The following is a 17,983-nucleotide window of genomic DNA, read 5'->3' as shown; positions in this document are numbered from 1 at the left end:
GGAGTGTGGCTAAGGATCTGTCATGATTTTATTTTAGCTTCGTTGGTTTTGGTGAAAAAAGCTGTAACATTGTGTTTGTGATTGGAGAAGAGATTGGAGTGAGGTAGCATTACTAAATGTACCTGTAAATAAAATGATGGATCTTTTAAAGGTACATTGGGCCTCTGCCTAAATGGGGTAAAACTCCCCCAAACAAGTGTTTACAAACAACAACTTTTAGAAAGTTAAAATCCCGGTGCATCCCCATGAGCAATAAATGGGAAGCAGATGGAAGGTGTATTCGTGTATTTCCACTTGTCTTGTTTGAAGAAGTTGGCAAATAGGCTTTAACAGAAAATCCATCATGGAAAATCCTAGGAGTGTCACAGAAACAGCTGTAGTGCAATGCAAATCCCTGCGCATGTTCTTAGAGAAGCTTTCTGGCGGGGTGGTCTTTCAGGCATTGAGATGGCTGAGCAAAAATGGGTTTGTGTTGCCTGGTGTGGATGAAATGTAGTAGAAACAGATGTGGGAAGTGCTGTTAGGGTTCGGTGTTCTAGAGGATTTTGTTGAGAACACATGGATCAGGAGAGTAGTTTCATTTATTAGTTTTTTCAGTCTGTAAGACGTACAGAGAATCTAGCCATAATTAAGGAAGGCAGCTTACTTGTGATGTTAATAAAGTATTAGTGTTCTTGCCCCTTTTAGGGTTCTGACTGTGTTTTAAATTGCTTAGTGTGACTTAAATGTGCTGTCATGCATTTTATGGTGTAAGTACTCTAATTAGATGGCTTACATCAACAGTGAGGAAGATGAAGAATAAGTTTTCAAGATAAGCTTTAAATAAAAGCTGAATTCTTCTTTCCAGGTTTAGGGCAAAAACCTGATACATCCTGAAAATGTTTAACAAATCCTTTGGAACTCCATTTGGAGGCAGCACTGGCTTTGGGACAACTTCAACTTTTGGTCAAAGTAAGTAATACATCTAAACTGACTTTTCAGTACCTAAGGTATTTTTTTCTGGAGGTGCAGCTAGAGGATCAGATGGAGGTGGTGATTCTTTGTGTGTGCTGGAATTGGAGTGCTGCTAGGCCGTCCAGCTCGCTCGCTTTGCAGTGAATCAGGTTCAGGAGCCCTAGGCTTCTCCACTAACCAAGCTTTTAATTTGGGTAGATAACAGGATTCCCCATACAGTCGTTGAAACTTCCTTTTATAAAAGGAGTGGAAACTCAAATGCTTAGATAAAGGCCATCTTGCCAGTGTGGGGGGAAAGATTCTTTCAATCAGGACTGGAATACGTTGGGAAGACTTGGAAGGAAAAAGCATGTAATCTGAGGAGTATCTTCTGGAGATACACATAGTAAACACCACAGTGAGTTTTTAGCCATTAAAGCAGACTATAAACTGGTGCGTATGCCCTATTCGTTAGGAAGGAAACAGTAGTTCTGTTTATATTGCTCCTAAACCAAGGTATGAGAAGAGCAACTTCCAGGTGCCGTAAAAAGTGGTAGAGGCCTTGCAGAGGAGTGTCTTTACACTCTGTAGAAGTGGCTGACTCAAATATTTGTCGCCTTTTGCTTCAAGAGCTTTGTAGAAGTATTAATTGTACCACTTCACATATGCTAGACACTAATGTATAGGTAGTTGTGCACAAACTTTTGGAAAGTTAAAAAGGCAGTGACAGCTTTTAGTTTCTAGTATACATGTTTAGAATGTGGTTTCATCTAAACTGCAATGTTGATTTTCAGATGCTGGCTTTGGTACTACAAGTGGAGGAGCATTTGGAACATCAGCCTTTGGGTCGAACAATAATACTGGAGGCCTCTTTGGGAGTACACAGACAAAACCAGGTATTGTTGTGTTATGGTTGTAGGGCAGAACGCAATCCTGAAAGAAGGATGTTATTAAAAAAAGGTGGGGGGGGAGGAAAAGAAAAAAAAACAAACAAACCAAAACCAAGCAACCATCAAAAAAAGCACCAACAAAAACCAACCAACCAACAAAAACCCCAAAACAACCAAAAAACCCCAAGCAATTGATGATTGCAAATGATTGATAGTCTGTTTCTGTCTTCAGGAGGATTATTTGGTTCGACTACATTTAATCAGCCAGCCACCTCCTCCACAAGCACTGGCTTTGGGTTTGGAACGTCAACTGGGACATCAAATAGCCTGTTTGGAACTACCAGCACTGGTGGAGGCCTCTTCTCATCCCAGAATAATGCCTTTGCACAGAATAAGCCAGCTGGGTTTGGAAGTAAGTAAAACTACTGCATCTCTCTTGAGCGTTGCTTATTTTCTTTGATTGAAGAGCACAGAACGCTGGATGTACGTGTGGATCTGGTACAAGTGTTAATGTGGGGTTTTGGTTGTTTTTTTCTCCTGAAGAATATAGTGACATTATTGTGGTCCACAGTAGCCAAGAGTGAGCCTGATATGCTACAGAAATCGATAGCTGTGATTCTAGCCATAAGTTTTAAAATAAGCTAAAAAAGGTGGTGGGCTGGCATTTTCTATTCTTAAGTATCTTTTGACGCTGCTTGATTTTAACTTTTTATTCTGCTGTTGTAGAGCAGTTACAGTTGGTTTTGCTTCTGGCAGAAGAATGCTTGAAATGCCTCTTAAGCGCTACTGTAATTCCCTGAAGCAAAAGCAACTGCTTGCAGACACTTCTGAGAAAAGAAACCTCACTGATTCCCTTTATACATGTAATTTTCTTAGCTTTGTCAGCTGTAGAATGAAACTGGCTGCTGTGGTTATTCTAGTATTTCCTGGGGTGATGGGTTGGGGCAGTCTTGTACAGCAGAATATTGCATTATTGGTTTCCAGCTCAGCTGTAAAAATCTTTTTTTCTAACAGTTTCTTCCATTTCCAAACTATTTTGTAACTTGAATAAAGTGTTTGGGTTGAAGTTTTAAAATTTAGGTTTGTTTTAGTACTGTGTTGTTTTTTTTTTTTTTAAGCCTTTGGAACTAGTACCAGCAGTGGAGGTCTCTTTGGAACCACTAACACTACTTCCAATCCTTTTGGAAGTACATCTGGCTCTCTTTTCGGCCCAACTAGTTTCACCGCTGCTCCAACTGGCACAACTATTAAGTTTAATGTAAGTTCTGTTTTTCCTTCTTAATCAAGCCTGTTTACTGTAGGAAGCATTAAATTTTGCAGTTACTGTGTTAGTCACTGAGCTGAAATTTAAAAATGAGTCGTTCATATGCAAGTATGCAGTGTTCTGAAATGATGTAAAAACATCCTCTTTAGTGGAACTCTTGCAGTGAAAATAGGATGTATAACTAACTCCAAGGAACTAGACTTTTTTTTTTATTCTAAATTTGACAAACTTCTCAAACACCATGGAGTAATGCCCTATCTAGACTTGCTAGGTTTACAGCTGTGTTAAAGCTGAAGGGGTAAACCAGCTCTTAAAATTGAGCCTTCTCGGGAAGGTAGGAAGTGCCACAGAATTCAGCCAAATGCTAACAGCAATAAGGATTAAAGACATCTTGGAATGGGTCAAAATAGATGCAATTCTCTTATAAGTCAGCATGGCTTTGGAAATGTAAATTGAAATGTGCAGACTGATCCCCTGTGTTTTCGGGATGAGTTCCCTTTAAGAAAGGGTTGAATAACGTCTTGAAAGTTCTGTGGCAGTTGAAAATGGAGGGTGGCTTGGAAAGGAAGCCATCATGGAAATGGGGTAACTGATACCAGTTGGAAAGAAGCATTCTTTTTCCCAGGTACTTGTTCATGCAAATCTTGGCCTTCTTCATTTCTAGCCTGAGCTGATTTAACAGACTGAGACTTTGTTTGTTACTTCGGGACATAGACAGAATGGTGGCGATGAGGTTGAGTAGTCTGAGTGGCATTGATGTGTACTTTTGTAGTACAATTGAAAAAATGGGGGATAATGAAATCTGTGAATAGCTAGAGGATTTGTATCACAAGTTCAGGTAAACTACTTTTAAAGTGAAACTGAAAAATGAATTGTACTGCGTTGTTCTGGCTGTTAGGAGGGTAAATTCCACTATTGATTGCTTCTGAACATGCCTCGTCACTGGGTGAGGCCACAGCTGTACAGATAACAGTAATACAGGTCCTGTGCTTAAATTTAGGTTTTAAGAGCATCTGCCACGAGGGTACTAACTGTATTAACGGAAGTCTATCTGGATTTTAAACTTGATCTCTTAACCTCTTCTCTTGCAGCCACCAACTGGTACAGATACTATGGTAAAATCTGGAGTTAGCACTAACATCAATACCAAGCACCAGTGTATTACTGCTATGAAAGAATACGAAAGCAAATCTCTTGAGGTCAGTCAACGAGTATTCAAACACACTTATCGTGTTTGGCTGTTCGTTAGCGTTGGTTTAGTAGAGCTTTTTTTGGCGGTAATAAGTATCCTCTTAATATGAGTACAACCTTCAATATCTGCATCACTCACGGAAGAGAGGTATCATCAAGTAAAACACTTAATGCATTGCCATATTAATTGCGTTTAATAAGTTTTTAAATGCGTAATGCTGCAATTTCTGAAGAGCTGAAATTCCATCTCGCTGTATACCAGAAGGGTGAGATGTCCTGTTGGGAGCAATCCTACACTGCTGAGATAATGGCAGAATCTCGGACAAAACTCACAGTTGTTTAGTATAAATTACTGTTCCCAACGATTTAACCCCAAAGCCTTTCTGTTCAAGTTGACTTATTTGATACATAAAAACAGGTCTTCTACTCAAAAGATCTAAAAAAGCTCTGGGAAGTAAAATTGAAGCCCAAACATGAACTGCAGAGGTACATCTAAGTTTAGATCCTGTTTATGGTATCCTCTTTAAAAATGTAGGTGTGACAGCTTTTCTTGGTACCTTCATCCTGGAATGGGCTTGAATGCTGTGTAAACATGCTAATGACACTGTTCTAACCTTATCCTGTGTAAAAAGAAACTGTAAAGAGAACTGGATTTTCCTTTACTAGGAACTCCGTTTAGAAGACTACCAAGCAAATAGGAAAGGTCCCTCAAATCCTGTAGGAGCAGGAGCAGCTGCAGGCTTGTTTGGGTCTTCTACTGCTACATCAAGTACAGCTACGGGACTTTTTGGCTCTTCTACTACTAACACAGGCTTTTCATATGGACAGAATAAAACTGCTTTTGGAACCAGTAAGTACTGCCTGCCCACTGTCATTACTGTGAACGGATGTGCAAATATTCTGTTAAGCTATTTAAAATTCTGTAACGAAAAAAGATGAGGAAACACTGGTGTGAGCTCAGAATTTTACTAGTTGTATTATCAACATTCAGTAGTCAGTTCTTTGCCATAGAAAGCTCTGTTTACTTACTCTTCAGGGTTTGGAAACTTCCTCTGCATGCCCCAAGTTTTGCTGGAAAACAATTCATTAGAGCATCTGGCTTTACAAGAAAGTCAGCTAGTTCACCTGGGCGAGTAAAACAATTTGAAGTAAAACCACCAGGATACTGCTAGTGATCGGTAGGGTTATGGCATCAGTTGGTTAATGGTGAAGTCAAGATTCTACTTCTGCTAATGAGCGAACATAAATTCCCTGGAAATAGACAAGTTAATTTATAGTAGCCTAACTAGACTTTGCCAGGAGCTTTTCTCCACCGAGAGAGGGTTAGGATGTGGACCTGCCACACATATCTTGTGCCACCCTGGCATCCTGATTCCGGCAGGGATCTTCGGGACAGAGTTAACTTTCTTCCTGGTAGCTTGGGGGGTGTGCTGTGTTTTGGGTTTGGTGTGAAGGGAGCGTTGATGGCCCATTAATGCTTTGGCTGTTGCTGGGGAGGGGGGGAAGCACAGCCGGGGTGGTGGACCCAGCTGGCCGATGGTGTATTCTATACCGTGTGACATCATGCTCAGTGTAAAAACCAGGGGTGTGGGGGGGCTCGCCCCCTGTACCCAGGGGTGGGGGGGGGCTCCGCCCCTGTTCATGACAGGCGGTTGGTGGTTGGTGAGTAGTTGCATTGTGCATCGCTTGCTTTGTATATTCTGTTGTTGTTGTTATTCTCACTGTTACTGTTCTATTTTGGTTTATTTCAATCATTAAACTGTTTTTATCTCAACCCGGGAGTATACCTACTTGTGCTCTCCCGATTCTCTCCCCCATCCCACCGGAGGGGGGGGGTGAGCAAGCGGCTGCGTGGGGTTAAATCACGACACCTGGTTTCATGCTGTCCATTTTGGCATTCTTAGTCAAAAACTAAAAGCCAGGTATGCAGTAACTAATTCACGTAAGTGCTTGCATGTCTCGTAGTTGCAGGTCAGTTGGGCTAACCAGTTAGTGGACCTTTTTGAATTCAGCGTAAAACAAACAGCACTGAAAAGTTCAAACACGAATTCTCTTTTTATTAGTTTCTGCTGCAAACCTAAATGTAAGTAGATACTTGTATTTGTGGAATTTAGACTGTAAACAGAAGATCAAAATACTACGGTCTGTAGAAACAGAAGCGATTATCTGCTGTAAGAAAGGCTCTGCTGTCTTGGGTTAGAATTGCATCTGTCCTTAATGACAGGCACTGCAAGGCTTAATCTCTGGACTTGCTTGAGGTCTGTGTGGGTTGAGCTGAGCTGCTATCCTTGAGATGGATCAGCGTACAGGTGGCTATATACCTCTGCACCCCGCGAAGGTATGGTTCATTAAAATACAGGGACTGCTCAGCCTGACAGCCTTGCTGGGCGTCATGCATTTCTCATGCTGTCAACTCCAAAGAAAGCACCTAGTTCTGCAGAGGTAGCAGTGGCAGTTGTGAGAAGGAGCAAAAGCTTTTGTCTATGTGTGTACCGTTTTTACCATATCACATGTAAACAGCCCTTTTCCTTTGGGGAGAAAAAGGGAGAAGGTGTTTGAAGTTCAGGTAGAAGTTTCTGTAGTAGTAGTTTTGTGGGTTATGAAACAGAACTGGTGCGTAGGGTGCTGGCTGCCTGCCCACGTCTTGCCCAGTGAGCTCCTTTTAGGCGCTCATGGTACGGTTTTCTTTGTACAGTGAAGAACAAACTGACCATATTGAAGCTGGTATCTTTTTGGTCAGGTCTATCTGTGAGGTAAACTTGCTGGTAATTCTTGGGTGTTATGCTCACACTGACTTTAGGACGAGGAGAACCTGAGGAAATATCTAATACGAACTACTTCCATCTGAACGCAGATGCTGTGCTGTATTGATGACACTGGATGTTTTGCTGTTCCATTGAATTGAAGCATCTTTTTTCCTGTTTGAATGTGCTGTGTGGAAACGTAGTGGGTTCGGATAAATACTTGAGGGTTTTTTAACCAGTGCGTTTATATGCTGTAGGTACGACTGGCTTTGGAACAGGAACAACAGGGGGTCTTTTTGGTCAGCAATCTCAAACTACAAGTCTGTTTAACAAACCATTTGGTCAAGCCACAACAACGCAGAACACTGGCTTTTCTTTTGTCAATACCAGCACTCTAGGGCAGCCGAACACGAACACAATGGTAAGATAAATTGTTTGAACTCTTACAGGTTTAAGTTGTGGTGTAGCTACTCCAGCTAGACAGAGGAGGCTGCGGTACAGTGCTTCAGATCTTCCTCAAATTGTAGTACAGCTTCATAAAACTAGGATGCAAAGCTTTAAACGCTTCTGTATGAGCTAGCAACTTCCTGCCGATCAAGATTTTTCATTCATGATAGTTGGACAGCAATCCAGCTTTTAACAAATAACTTTCCCATTCCTTTCTTTAAGCAGTCTGCTCTATCAATTCAAGTATTTCCAATGATGTTCACACAGATAATTCTATTATTAATGTTCTGTGGGAATTCATTAACAATTCTGTACTTTCTGGTGACTAATGAGCAGCATTCATGGGCTCTTTTGATAGAAAGATGCTATATAGCTGTAACTTGTTGCACAGCTAGGGGCTTTGGCTCTAAATGTACTATATTCTTTCTGAATATGTTGTGGCTTCTCCCGGAAAACACTGAAATGTTTCTTTCCCATCTCACTCAAAGTGATGAGGAAATTCCAGTATCCTTTTAAGCTTGGAGCATAAATTCTTGGATTTTTTTTTTTTTTAAAATTTCCTTTTTGTAACTAATTTCTTGGAGAATGACTAAAGCTTCTGAAATGCTTTTCACCCATCATCTTCCCCCAGAAAGAGGGCTAATGTTGTAGCATCATTTTATTAACTGACTTTGTGTGTTGGTTCTGTTCTCATCAGTGCTAGACTTCGAAAAGCGTTGCAGCATTATCTTAACCTGGTTCCTGTTTGTAGGGTCTCTTTGGGGTAACCCAGCCCTCACAGCCTGGAGGCCTTTTTGGGACAGCTGCCAATACAAATGCTGGTACTGGATTTGGAACCGGAACTGGTCTTTTTGGACAAACTAACACAGGATTTGGTGTTGGCGGTTCGGTATGTCTGTATCTTAATAATAATAAAAAAAAGAATTAAAAAAAATGAAAATAAAAACAAATGGCTCAGAGTCCTGTTCCTGGGTGTTGTCCTCCTTGAAAGTAGCGTTGTCTTATGAGTTAAGATGCCTAAGATGCAAAAATAGTGTGGGTTTATGTTAACTGAAGGATACAATATAAGCATGGGTCATAGAACTAGTGTTGCACAAATAATTTTTTTAACAAGTAATATCTTCAATGATAAAAGACGGCAAGAGAGACTGAACATCTCACTGCCTATATATTGCTAGGGATGCCTCAGCGTAGTGTTGAAAATACAGACGTTTAAATTGTGATGATGACTTTGATTCTTGATATTTAGTCATTTTGCTTTTAATGGAGTGAAAATACTTGTTTCCATAAGGTGCTTGCCAGGTACTGGTGCATGTGGCTTGCAAATAACACATCATTATTGGGAGCCTGGGTTGTGTGGTCTAAGTTGTGCTTGGTGCTAGTTCTGCTTTCTTGCCTACAGTGAAACACTAATCCAGTTCTTTTAATATCAGCCTGTTAGGTTTCCAAATTCATGTTTTCTTCCTTTCAGACCCTGTTTGGTAACAAGCCTGCTGGATTTGGAACCACCACGACCAGTGCTCCTTCATTTGGTACAACCACTGGCAGCGGGCTCTTTGGTAACAAACCAACCCTGACTTTAGGAACCAATACAAACACTTCCAATTTTGGTACATATAAAAAAAGTGGGATTTCAGTCACTTAAAACTATACTGCATATACCACACACCTGGCTGCTGAATATCGCATGCTAAATGATTATGAATGTTAAAATTCTCAGGTAAGCCATGCTTCTGATGCATGTTGCTGCAGGGAAACATCTTGGCTGCTGTTTTATACCTTTCTCTTTGTGGTACTCCCTGACTGAAGAAGGTAGACAGTTAAGTAAAAGTAGCACTCTTTCAATGAGTGCTTAAGAGAAGGTGTAACCTGTAATTGAAAACTCTTGAAATCATTCATACAATATAGAGGTTTGTTAAGAGGCTGTAAATACACTGTGGTTGGAAAGGAATAGTGAAGAAAATACTGTAAAAACAGTGGTGTCTGTGGCTTGATAGCAGGGATAAGGAGATCTTGCGCTGGAGTGAGGGTAAAATGAAACAGTCAGTTCCACTTTAACTGGTAGCTCTTGTTGTCTTTCATGGTGTGAAGGATCAAAGTCCTGAAGAACTGTGTCTTGTGTTAATGTTGGCTTCTGACACAAATGTTAGAGAATTGGTGTTGAATGAGCGTGTGATCAAGCAGGAGAAATTTGTAGTGATAGTTCAAGTAAATTACAATCTTCACAGGACTTCCGTTGAAGTCTGTTTTGGTTTTTTTTCTTGGTTCTGAGAGCAATGAAACTGTATTCCTGACAGTGAGCAGGAGTGGATTTAGATCCTGACATCTGTCCTCTTTTTTTTTTTTTATTTTATTTTATTTTAATATCAGCAATAAAGGCTAAAATGCAATTAGCCTGCCATACCAGCCTGCCAGAATAAGAGAGAGGGAGGAAATTGTCAAGCTCTCGGACAGCCAGGGCAGCACCTTAGCAAGCACAGTTTCGTTGTGGTGACCAACCTTGGGCAAACTATTGTCATGGTATTTGCGAAAGTTGCTTCCAGGTCCCTTGTTCTGCTGTTCTCTGAGATCTTCATAGCCACGTTAATTAGTGTGCTGACGCTGTTTGGTGAACAATACTGATTGTAGTATGTGTTTCTAATTTGCCTGCATTACTTGCAGTGGTACAGCTTACAGAAAAAATGGAGTTTGATTCAAAGGTGTTTCTGATGTTGGTCCATGACTGCAGTTTTCTAGTTTAATTCTGTCTTTGCATGCTAACCAACCATAGGATAGTTTCACAATCTTCAGTTTAAGAACTAATCTGTCTAATGTTAGATTTGGATTGAACTTAATTACAATTAGAGATGTGTCTTTCAACTGTGTCCTTGTATGAATCTGAGTTGTTATGTGCTTTGTTGGTAAGAATCAGAGGAGTGTGTGTGTGGTATAAACAGTATAAAATGGGATTTGTTCCTTCCAGGCAGTTGAAGAAACTTAATACATTTTATTCTGTTGCCAGATACAGCATCATGTCCATTCTGGCAAACTTTGAAGTTTGTTACAAATTGAAAAGCTTAAGAAGGCAAAACGGTATTTTTCTGTACTGATGTTTTCAGTATTATGTTCATAACTCAAATACGGTTTTTACCATTGAAGGCCTTTCTTGCTGCTTGTCAGTTTAACTTGCATTGTTGGAAACAGTTCGTGAAATTTGACCTTAACTGTGGCAGGGCTGTCTGAGCCGGTAATGCTTACTTGTTTAAATACGTGTTTTTAATTTCATCTCTAATAGTGTTAGATTAATGAGCTACTGCTTCTGTTCTTGAAGGTTTTGGTGCCAACACTGCTGGAAATAGTTTGTTTGGAAATAAGCCTGCAACTGGGACTCTGGGAACTGGACTTGGAACAGGATTTGGAACGGGTATACAGTTTACCAGCTTATTTCATGTCAGCCTAAGCATAGTCCTCAAACTTCAGTGATAATACAGTCTTGGTATTACTTGCTAACTCTAACGTAGTAAAGGCTGTAGATGTTTTAGCTTGAAGCCATGAATCTCTGTCTCAAATCAGAACAAAGTATAGCTTGCTAACACGGTGTTAAGTAACTTTTTAGAAATTGTAGGCAGCATTGCTTGCAGTGGTGGCTAATGGCTCAGAAAACTGGTGGTGTCCTCTGTGTTCGAAGTCTCTGGTCTGATCACATGAGTCTTGAGTGTCAGTAGCATTCATGGACATCTTGAATGTTTCTTGCAATTTATTAAATTATTGATTCTTTGTTGTGGGATAAATTGGCTTATAACTTTGTCACAGTCTTGTAGTAAATGATGGTCATCTCTCCTGCTACAGCTCTTGGAGCAGGACAGACTTCTTTATTTGGGAACACCCAGCCTAAACTTGGTGGAACACTAGGAACAGGAGCATTTGGAGCACCAGGATTTAATACATCAACAGCTACTCTGGGCTTTGGAGCCCCTCAGCCTGCTGTAGGTAAGTGTACATTAACCCAAGTTTAATTGCTGCTTCCTTCCTTGTTTCAGATGTGCCAAAACATAGGAGCACATCCCACCCAAGCGCTTTGGAGGGAAAAAAAGTGTTTGAGCATCTGTTTGAGGCCACTTTTGTTCTCGGTAGCAGTGGAGACCTTGTTAATGACTTTTTTTTTGTGCTAATTGTATATATATTTTTCAAAGTAAATCAATGTTACTTAACATTACTAATAATTGCAGCTATTTTAGAGCTTTGTCTTCAAGCTTACTAACATATTTCCCATCATTGAATTTGGGGCAGCAACAGTAGGTGCTTACAAAAAACCGTAAGGGAAATGTAGCATCAACTTCTTCAATAATTTCAGGTAGGAGAGCTAGAGGGACTTAATTAGCAGGTATGCTGTGCCATGGGTGAAATGAATGGTCTTTAGGCACTTGTACTGCCATTTTGTAAATTCATGTCTACCACTTCCAGCAGTGTTCACCCTGTTTGGCAGATCTGAGCTCTTTAAATGAACAGTGTACATATCTAATGCTCTAGCCCCTGAGGCTCTGATTTCAGGAAAATTATTTTAAACTTGGGGCAGAGGGACAACAACACACGCACAGCACACGACATAGCACAAGCAAGCTTGTTGATATTCAGCAATCGCCTCCTGCAAGCTCAGGAGATGTCCATCCCAACGAGCAGGAAGTCAGACAAAACGACGGAAAGCCTGTGTGGATGAAAGAGGAGCTCAAACACAAAAAGGAGGCATACAGGAGGTGGAAGCAGGGACAGGTAGCCTGGGAAGAATACAGAAACATTGTACGAGCATGCAGGGATGGGTTTAGGAAAGCCAAAGCCCAACTGGAACTGAATCTGGCCAGGGTTGTCAAAGGCAACAAGGAGGGCTTCTATAAGCGTATAGGTGACAAAAGGAAGAGTAGGTGTGGCTGATTCGCCTGAGGGTCTTGCTGCTGTCCAGATGGACCTGGGTGGGCTGGAGAAACGGGCTGGCAGGAGCCTCATGAACTTCAACAAGGAGAATTGCAAAGTCTGCCCCTGGAGAGGAACAAGTCCAGGCACCAGCACAGGCTGGGGCCACCCAGCTGGAAAGAAGTTTTGCAGAGAAGGCCGGGGGGGGTCCTGGTGAACACCAAGTTGATCATGAGCTAACGATGTGCCCTTGTGGCAAAGGCAGCCAATGGTGTCCTGGGCTGCATTAGGAGAAGGTGATCCTTCCTCTCTGCTCAGCACTGGTGAGGCTCCACCTGGAGTGCTGTGTCTGGTGCTGGGCTCTCCAGTATGAGACACACGGGCATACTGGAGAGAGTCCAGTGAAGGGCCATGAAGAAGCTGGAGCATCTCTGCTATATGCATCTCTTTCTGTATGAGGAAAGGCTGAGAGGGCTGGGGCTGTTCAGCCTGGAGAAGAGGCAGCTCAGGGGGATCTCATCCATGTAGATCAATACCTGCAGGGAGGGTGCCAAGAGGATGGAGCCAGGCTCTTCCCAGTGGTGGCCAGTGCCAGGACCAGAGGCCATGGGCACAAGCTGACACGCAGGAGGATCCCTCTGAACATCAGGAAACACTTTTTCACTGTGAGGGTGAACAACTACTGGCACAGGTGGCTCTGCTTGAGCAGGGGGTTAGGAAAAAGGTGACCTTCAGAGGTGCCTCCAGCCTCACTCTTCTGTGATCCTGTGAACACCCCTCAAAGTAACTTCATATACTAGTTATGACTAGTTCAGGGGAGCTACGTTCTTGTCATGATGAAATACTCTTATCACTGCATTGCAGTCAGATTTTATATATTTCTGTCTTGTTTCCGTCATATTTCTATATTTCTTATGCTTGGACCTCCTTTGATGTAACTCTACAGCTGATCCAAGTATTCTCTTTTGTAGACAACGCCTGCAGTGGGGCAATATGGGGAAGGGTTTCACTGTTAACATCTGCTCAGTTAAACCAGCTTTTGATCTGGGAAGAACCAGTTGTCTCAGACTCTACTCTTGACTTCCTTGCAGACTTTGTCTGACAGCAAGCTGTTGTTTCTCAGAGCGGTTTTGTTCTTTGGGAATCATAGAATCATTAAGGTTGGAAAAGATCTCTAAGATCATCGAATCCAACCGTCAACCCAACACCACCATGCCCACTAAACCATGTCCCTAAGCACCTCATCTACATGTCTTTTAATACTTCCAGGGATGGTGACTCCACCACTTCCCTGGGCAGCCTGTTCCAAGGCCTGACCACTCTTTCAGTACAGAAGTTTTTCCTAATGTCCAATCTAAACCTCCCTTGGCGCAACTTGAGGCCATTTCCTCTCGTCCTATCGCTGGTTACTTGGGAGAAGAGACCAACCCCCACCTCGCTACAACCTCTTTCAGGTAGTTGTAGAGTGCGATGAGGTCTCCCCTCAGCCTCCTCTTCTCCAGGCTAAACAGCCGCAGTTCCCTCAGCCGCTCCTCATCAGACTTGTGCTCCAGGCCCTTCACTAGCTTCGTTGCCCTTCTCTTGACATGCTCCAGCACCTCAATGTCCTTCTTGTAGTGAGGGGCCCAAAACCAACCACAGCATGCGAGGTCCAGCCTCACCAGGGCCGAGTATAGGGGAACGATCACCTCCCTACTCCTGCTGGCCACACTAGTTCTGATACAGGCCAGGATGCCGTTGGCCGCCTTGGCCACCTGGGCACACTGCCGGCTCATGGTCAGATTCAGAATGCACAGATTCAATCTGGTTTTCTTGGAATTAGAATTAAGCTGCTTTAGGTTGCTCGAAACACTTCATAGTGTGAACACTTACAGTATTTTAATGGGAATTAAAATTAAATGCTAGAAGATGGAGAGACAAAATTAAGAGACCTTTGTTGTAGACAGAACTCCAGACCTGTAAGTCTGATTGCTGTAGCAAGAATATCAAAACTTTGCATTACAGATTTCCACCCCCCCGCCTTCTTAGAAGATGTTTCAGAAGTCAAATGTATTAGTTAAAGGTTTTGGCAAGCCAGGCTCATTCTACTGATGTGTAGCTCTCTATGCCCTCGGTGTTTCACAGATAAAAACTTGCTGAATGTGGTTGCAAACTCTAATAAAGAAATAGAATCTGTTTTCTTCCTTCAGACTGCTGCAGAAATGGTGACTGAAGAGCAGGGGAAAAGAATGCTGAAGTTTGTATAGAAATTTGAATTCATATGAGGAGATCCTCTGATTGGAAGGATGTCTTTTCTACCTACCTTGGTTCTATTAATAAAACTGTTAAAACTAAAAAACTATGTTCTTTTTATAGCACTGACAGACCCGAATGCATCAGCTGCCCAGCAAGCAGTCCTTCAGCAGCATCTCAATAGCTTGACTTATTCACCCTTTGGAGATTCTCCGCTCTTCAGAAACCCCATGTCAGACCCAAAGAAGAAAGAAGAGGTAAGTGCACGTAAACATTAAACTTACTTTCTGGGTAAGATTTGAAATTTGTTTTGTACTCACTATCTTCACTTAAGTACACAGTGAGCAGCAAAATAAGTTGTCATCTGTATACTCACACTGGTGCAGTGGCTTTTTATGCTCTCCAGAACACAAACTGCTTATACTTGTTTACTGCTTTTGACTGCATCAGAGCCTTGGCTTTGGAGTTCTTGTTGTGCTCACTGCTGCTAGTTGAAAATAAAGATGGGTAGTTGTCTATGCTTGGAATATTTTTAGTGTTTACTTTGAGCTTTGCTTATGACAGTCTCTTGCCCTGTTGATTTGTTTTAAAAGACAACAAAGCAAATACTTTTCAGACTTCGTAAGTGTTAAGGGGTGTTATAAACAGCTGCTGACCCCAGCAAATTCCAGGAGCTGAGGATTCCTCCAGCACGGTATGCCCAGAGACCCAGGGGGTCCCCTTCCCAGGCTGATGGACATGGCTGTTGCTTTCCCGTTTGCAGGTGCAATCAGTTGTGAAGCTGAGCATGTATTCCAGATGCACATGCATAGAGTACGCTGACACAGCTGTCTGCACAGCCACAGACAAGACACTGCCTTCAACAGCACCCACATATAACACTACCAGGATTCCTATAAAACATAAGCATATACAAACAAGTCCCCTTTCTCCTCTTTTGGCTAATAGGGGTTGAAGTTCCCTAGTGAATGCACACATGCTCACAGTCTACAGGCTCACCCACGCATTTGTGGATCCCTGGAGCATCAGCATGGCACCTCTGTCCATCTGATAACACTGCCCAGATCTTGAACTCTCTTACTGCTCCACAGAGCAGGCTAGTAGAGCTTGGTGCTTGCTGCAAAAAGATGCATGCACTCACACACTCATTTCATGGGCACCCTGTACTCACAGATCCCTCAATATCATCATGAGCCCTCTGCCTCTCCCATATTCCTGCCAGGGCCTCCTAATTGCAGGCTAGTCCAGCCGAAGCTGTGGTCTTGTTCCAGTGGATGTTGCCGAGACCTGCACTCACCTTAGTCCCCCCCAGTATCTACACCTGGGACACACCCTGGTCCCATCCCAGGGGCTGGAGCAGCGGCCCTCGTCTGCTCCAGGCACTGAGGCTTCCCCTCGCTCCAGCTGCTGGCACCGCAGGCATGGGGTGCCCACATGCCTGGTCTGACTCCAGTAGCTGTCCCCAAATTCACTCAGCCTGGACAGGAGGTCCAGGTTGGCTCTCTCCAAAGCTATGCCTGTAGTTTCTTAATGGCCCATCAGTGAGTGACTGGAGACTTCTGGTCTTTGGCATTGTTTCCATTACCTGTTGTCAACCAGCTTTGTGTCTCTGTTTTTGTTTGTTACTTCCCCCTTTACTTTTTACTTTGCTCAAGGTCCTTGAGTGGATAGCCTTAGCAGCAGCAGGCACTCTCACTGTCCACAAAGCCTTACGGTAGGTGGTATGAAAATTCCAATTCTTCATCTCTTTGTTTCAGAGGCTGAAACCAACTAACCCAGCAGCTCAGAAGGCCTTAACGACACCCACCCACTACAAACTGACTCCGCGTCCAGCGACCAGAGTGCGACCAAAAGCTTTGCAGTCAGCTGGCTCTGCTAAATCTCATCTCTTCGATGGTCTTGATGATGACGAGCCATCCCTATCCAATGGTGCATTCATGCCAAAGTTAGTTTTCCCTTTGTGTATGTTGGAGGGAGGAGGTGGTGCAAGAATCTTCTTATCAGATTCAGTAAACTCCGGTATAGTGTCCTAAATTCCACGACTGTTTTGTGATCTGGTTCAAATATGAATAGCAATAACAAATTTTCTGTAAAAATTGAATAGAACTCTTTTCTGTAGAGAAGATAAAAATGTTCAGCTTAAACTGTTAAGGCCAAATAAGATGTAAAATGAGGTCATCCCATGATTGGAGCAAAGCTCCTGTAAAGTTAATCAGGAATATTACAAAGAAAGCTTGTGCAGTGTAATACTTCCTGCTCCTGAAATACAAGTGTTACTAGGTTTGCTAATGCAGTCAGTATGAAGGCAGTTTTCTGACGTTTTCTTAGCCTAGCACTGGTTCTGTTTCAGATACACAGGTGTTTCTGTGAGAAATTAATAATGGTGCTGTGGATCTACCCTACTGAAGCTTTTGGTTTCAGTCTTCAAGAGCATCAGTGGCAATCAAATTGAAAAGGGGTTTGGAAAGCTTTGGAGTTTAGTTAAAAACAAACAACAAAAAACTTCAGAGAAAGATGCATCAGGCATTGAAAGTCCCTCTAAGCACAAGGTTTTTAAAAACATTTTGTAATTTTTTTGAACTTGGTTTGTCTTAAATTTAGCCTGAACCATCTGTTCATTTTCCAGGGAGAGAGCAGAGTATGGAATTACTCAGTGGTTTATTGAAAAACACCAAATGAACAAAAGATCTGAACAAAGGGGTACTTAGACTTCTTTGAGTGTCATTGGCACAGGTGTTCAGTGATCTTCAGATTGCAAGCAGTGAACCCTAGCCTGGCCATTGATTTGCTCCTAAACTGACCCTGTAGTAAAGAAGAACCTGCATCTGTGGGTCAGACTTTCTGAGCATGGTTCTGTGCTTCTGCTGGAAAAGCTCTGTTTTGTAAAACAGACAATACTGTGGCTTACTGAACGTGGGTTTTGAAGCTTTCAGTGGCTTGTGCTTTTTACACTTATTTATAAACCAAAGCCTTGAATGGAATTCCAAAGGGAGTTTTAGTATGTAAAAGCTACTGCAGTGCTCTTACAGAAGACTTCGTATGTCCTGAGTGTGGGAACAGGTCTTACTCAGCTGGTTCCTGGTCCCTGGAACACAAGAATTAAGCATGAAATATGTATTTATGCAGTGGATATATCCAAATTTCTCTTTGGTGTTGGTGGTTGTGGGTTTTTTTGGTGTTGTGGCGTTTTTTTTGTTTGGGGTGTTTTTTTTTTTTTAGGAAGAGCATCAAAAAGTTGGTTTTGAAGAATCTCAACAGTAGCAATCTGTTCTCGCCTGTCAATCGTGAAAATGAAGACCTAGCTTCTCCATCAGAGTATCCAGAGAATGGAGATCGGTATGTTGATTCATCATGCAAGTGTTTATACTTATGAGAAATGCAAACTGGTTATGCCT

The 17,983-nt window shown here is 42.2% G+C and overlaps 1 protein-coding gene across 1 annotated transcript in view; it reads left to right on the top strand.

The window, feature by feature from the left end:
• Positions 1 to 834: 834 nt before the first annotated feature.
• NUP98 (nucleoporin 98kDa) overlaps positions 835 to 17,983 on the top strand; it is a 38,305-nt gene continuing 21,156 nt past the window's right edge. Inside the window, exons 1-14 of the mRNA XM_009572375.1 lie at positions 835 to 951; positions 1,728 to 1,829; positions 2,056 to 2,235; positions 2,942 to 3,081; positions 4,179 to 4,286; positions 4,945 to 5,128; positions 7,280 to 7,443; positions 8,221 to 8,358; positions 8,941 to 9,028; positions 10,780 to 10,872; positions 11,298 to 11,438; positions 14,712 to 14,845; positions 16,346 to 16,533; positions 17,808 to 17,924. Of these exons, the coding sequence (XP_009570670.1) occupies positions 879 to 951; positions 1,728 to 1,829; positions 2,056 to 2,235; positions 2,942 to 3,081; positions 4,179 to 4,286; positions 4,945 to 5,128; positions 7,280 to 7,443; positions 8,221 to 8,358; positions 8,941 to 9,028; positions 10,780 to 10,872; positions 11,298 to 11,438; positions 14,712 to 14,845; positions 16,346 to 16,533; positions 17,808 to 17,924 (1,850 nt within the window). The 5' untranslated portion in view covers positions 835 to 878. The remainder of the gene's footprint in view (positions 952 to 1,727; positions 1,830 to 2,055; positions 2,236 to 2,941; positions 3,082 to 4,178; positions 4,287 to 4,944; positions 5,129 to 7,279; positions 7,444 to 8,220; positions 8,359 to 8,940; positions 9,029 to 10,779; positions 10,873 to 11,297; positions 11,439 to 14,711; positions 14,846 to 16,345; positions 16,534 to 17,807; positions 17,925 to 17,983) is intronic.

This window comes from Fulmarus glacialis, unplaced genomic scaffold (genome assembly GCF_000690835.1).
Source record: "Fulmarus glacialis isolate BGI_N327 unplaced genomic scaffold, ASM69083v1 scaffold2422, whole genome shotgun sequence".
Classification (NCBI taxonomy): domain Eukaryota; kingdom Metazoa; phylum Chordata; class Aves; order Procellariiformes; family Procellariidae; genus Fulmarus; species Fulmarus glacialis.
Note: the sequence above shows the minus strand (reverse complement) of the source record. Positions and strands in the feature narration are given on the sequence as shown.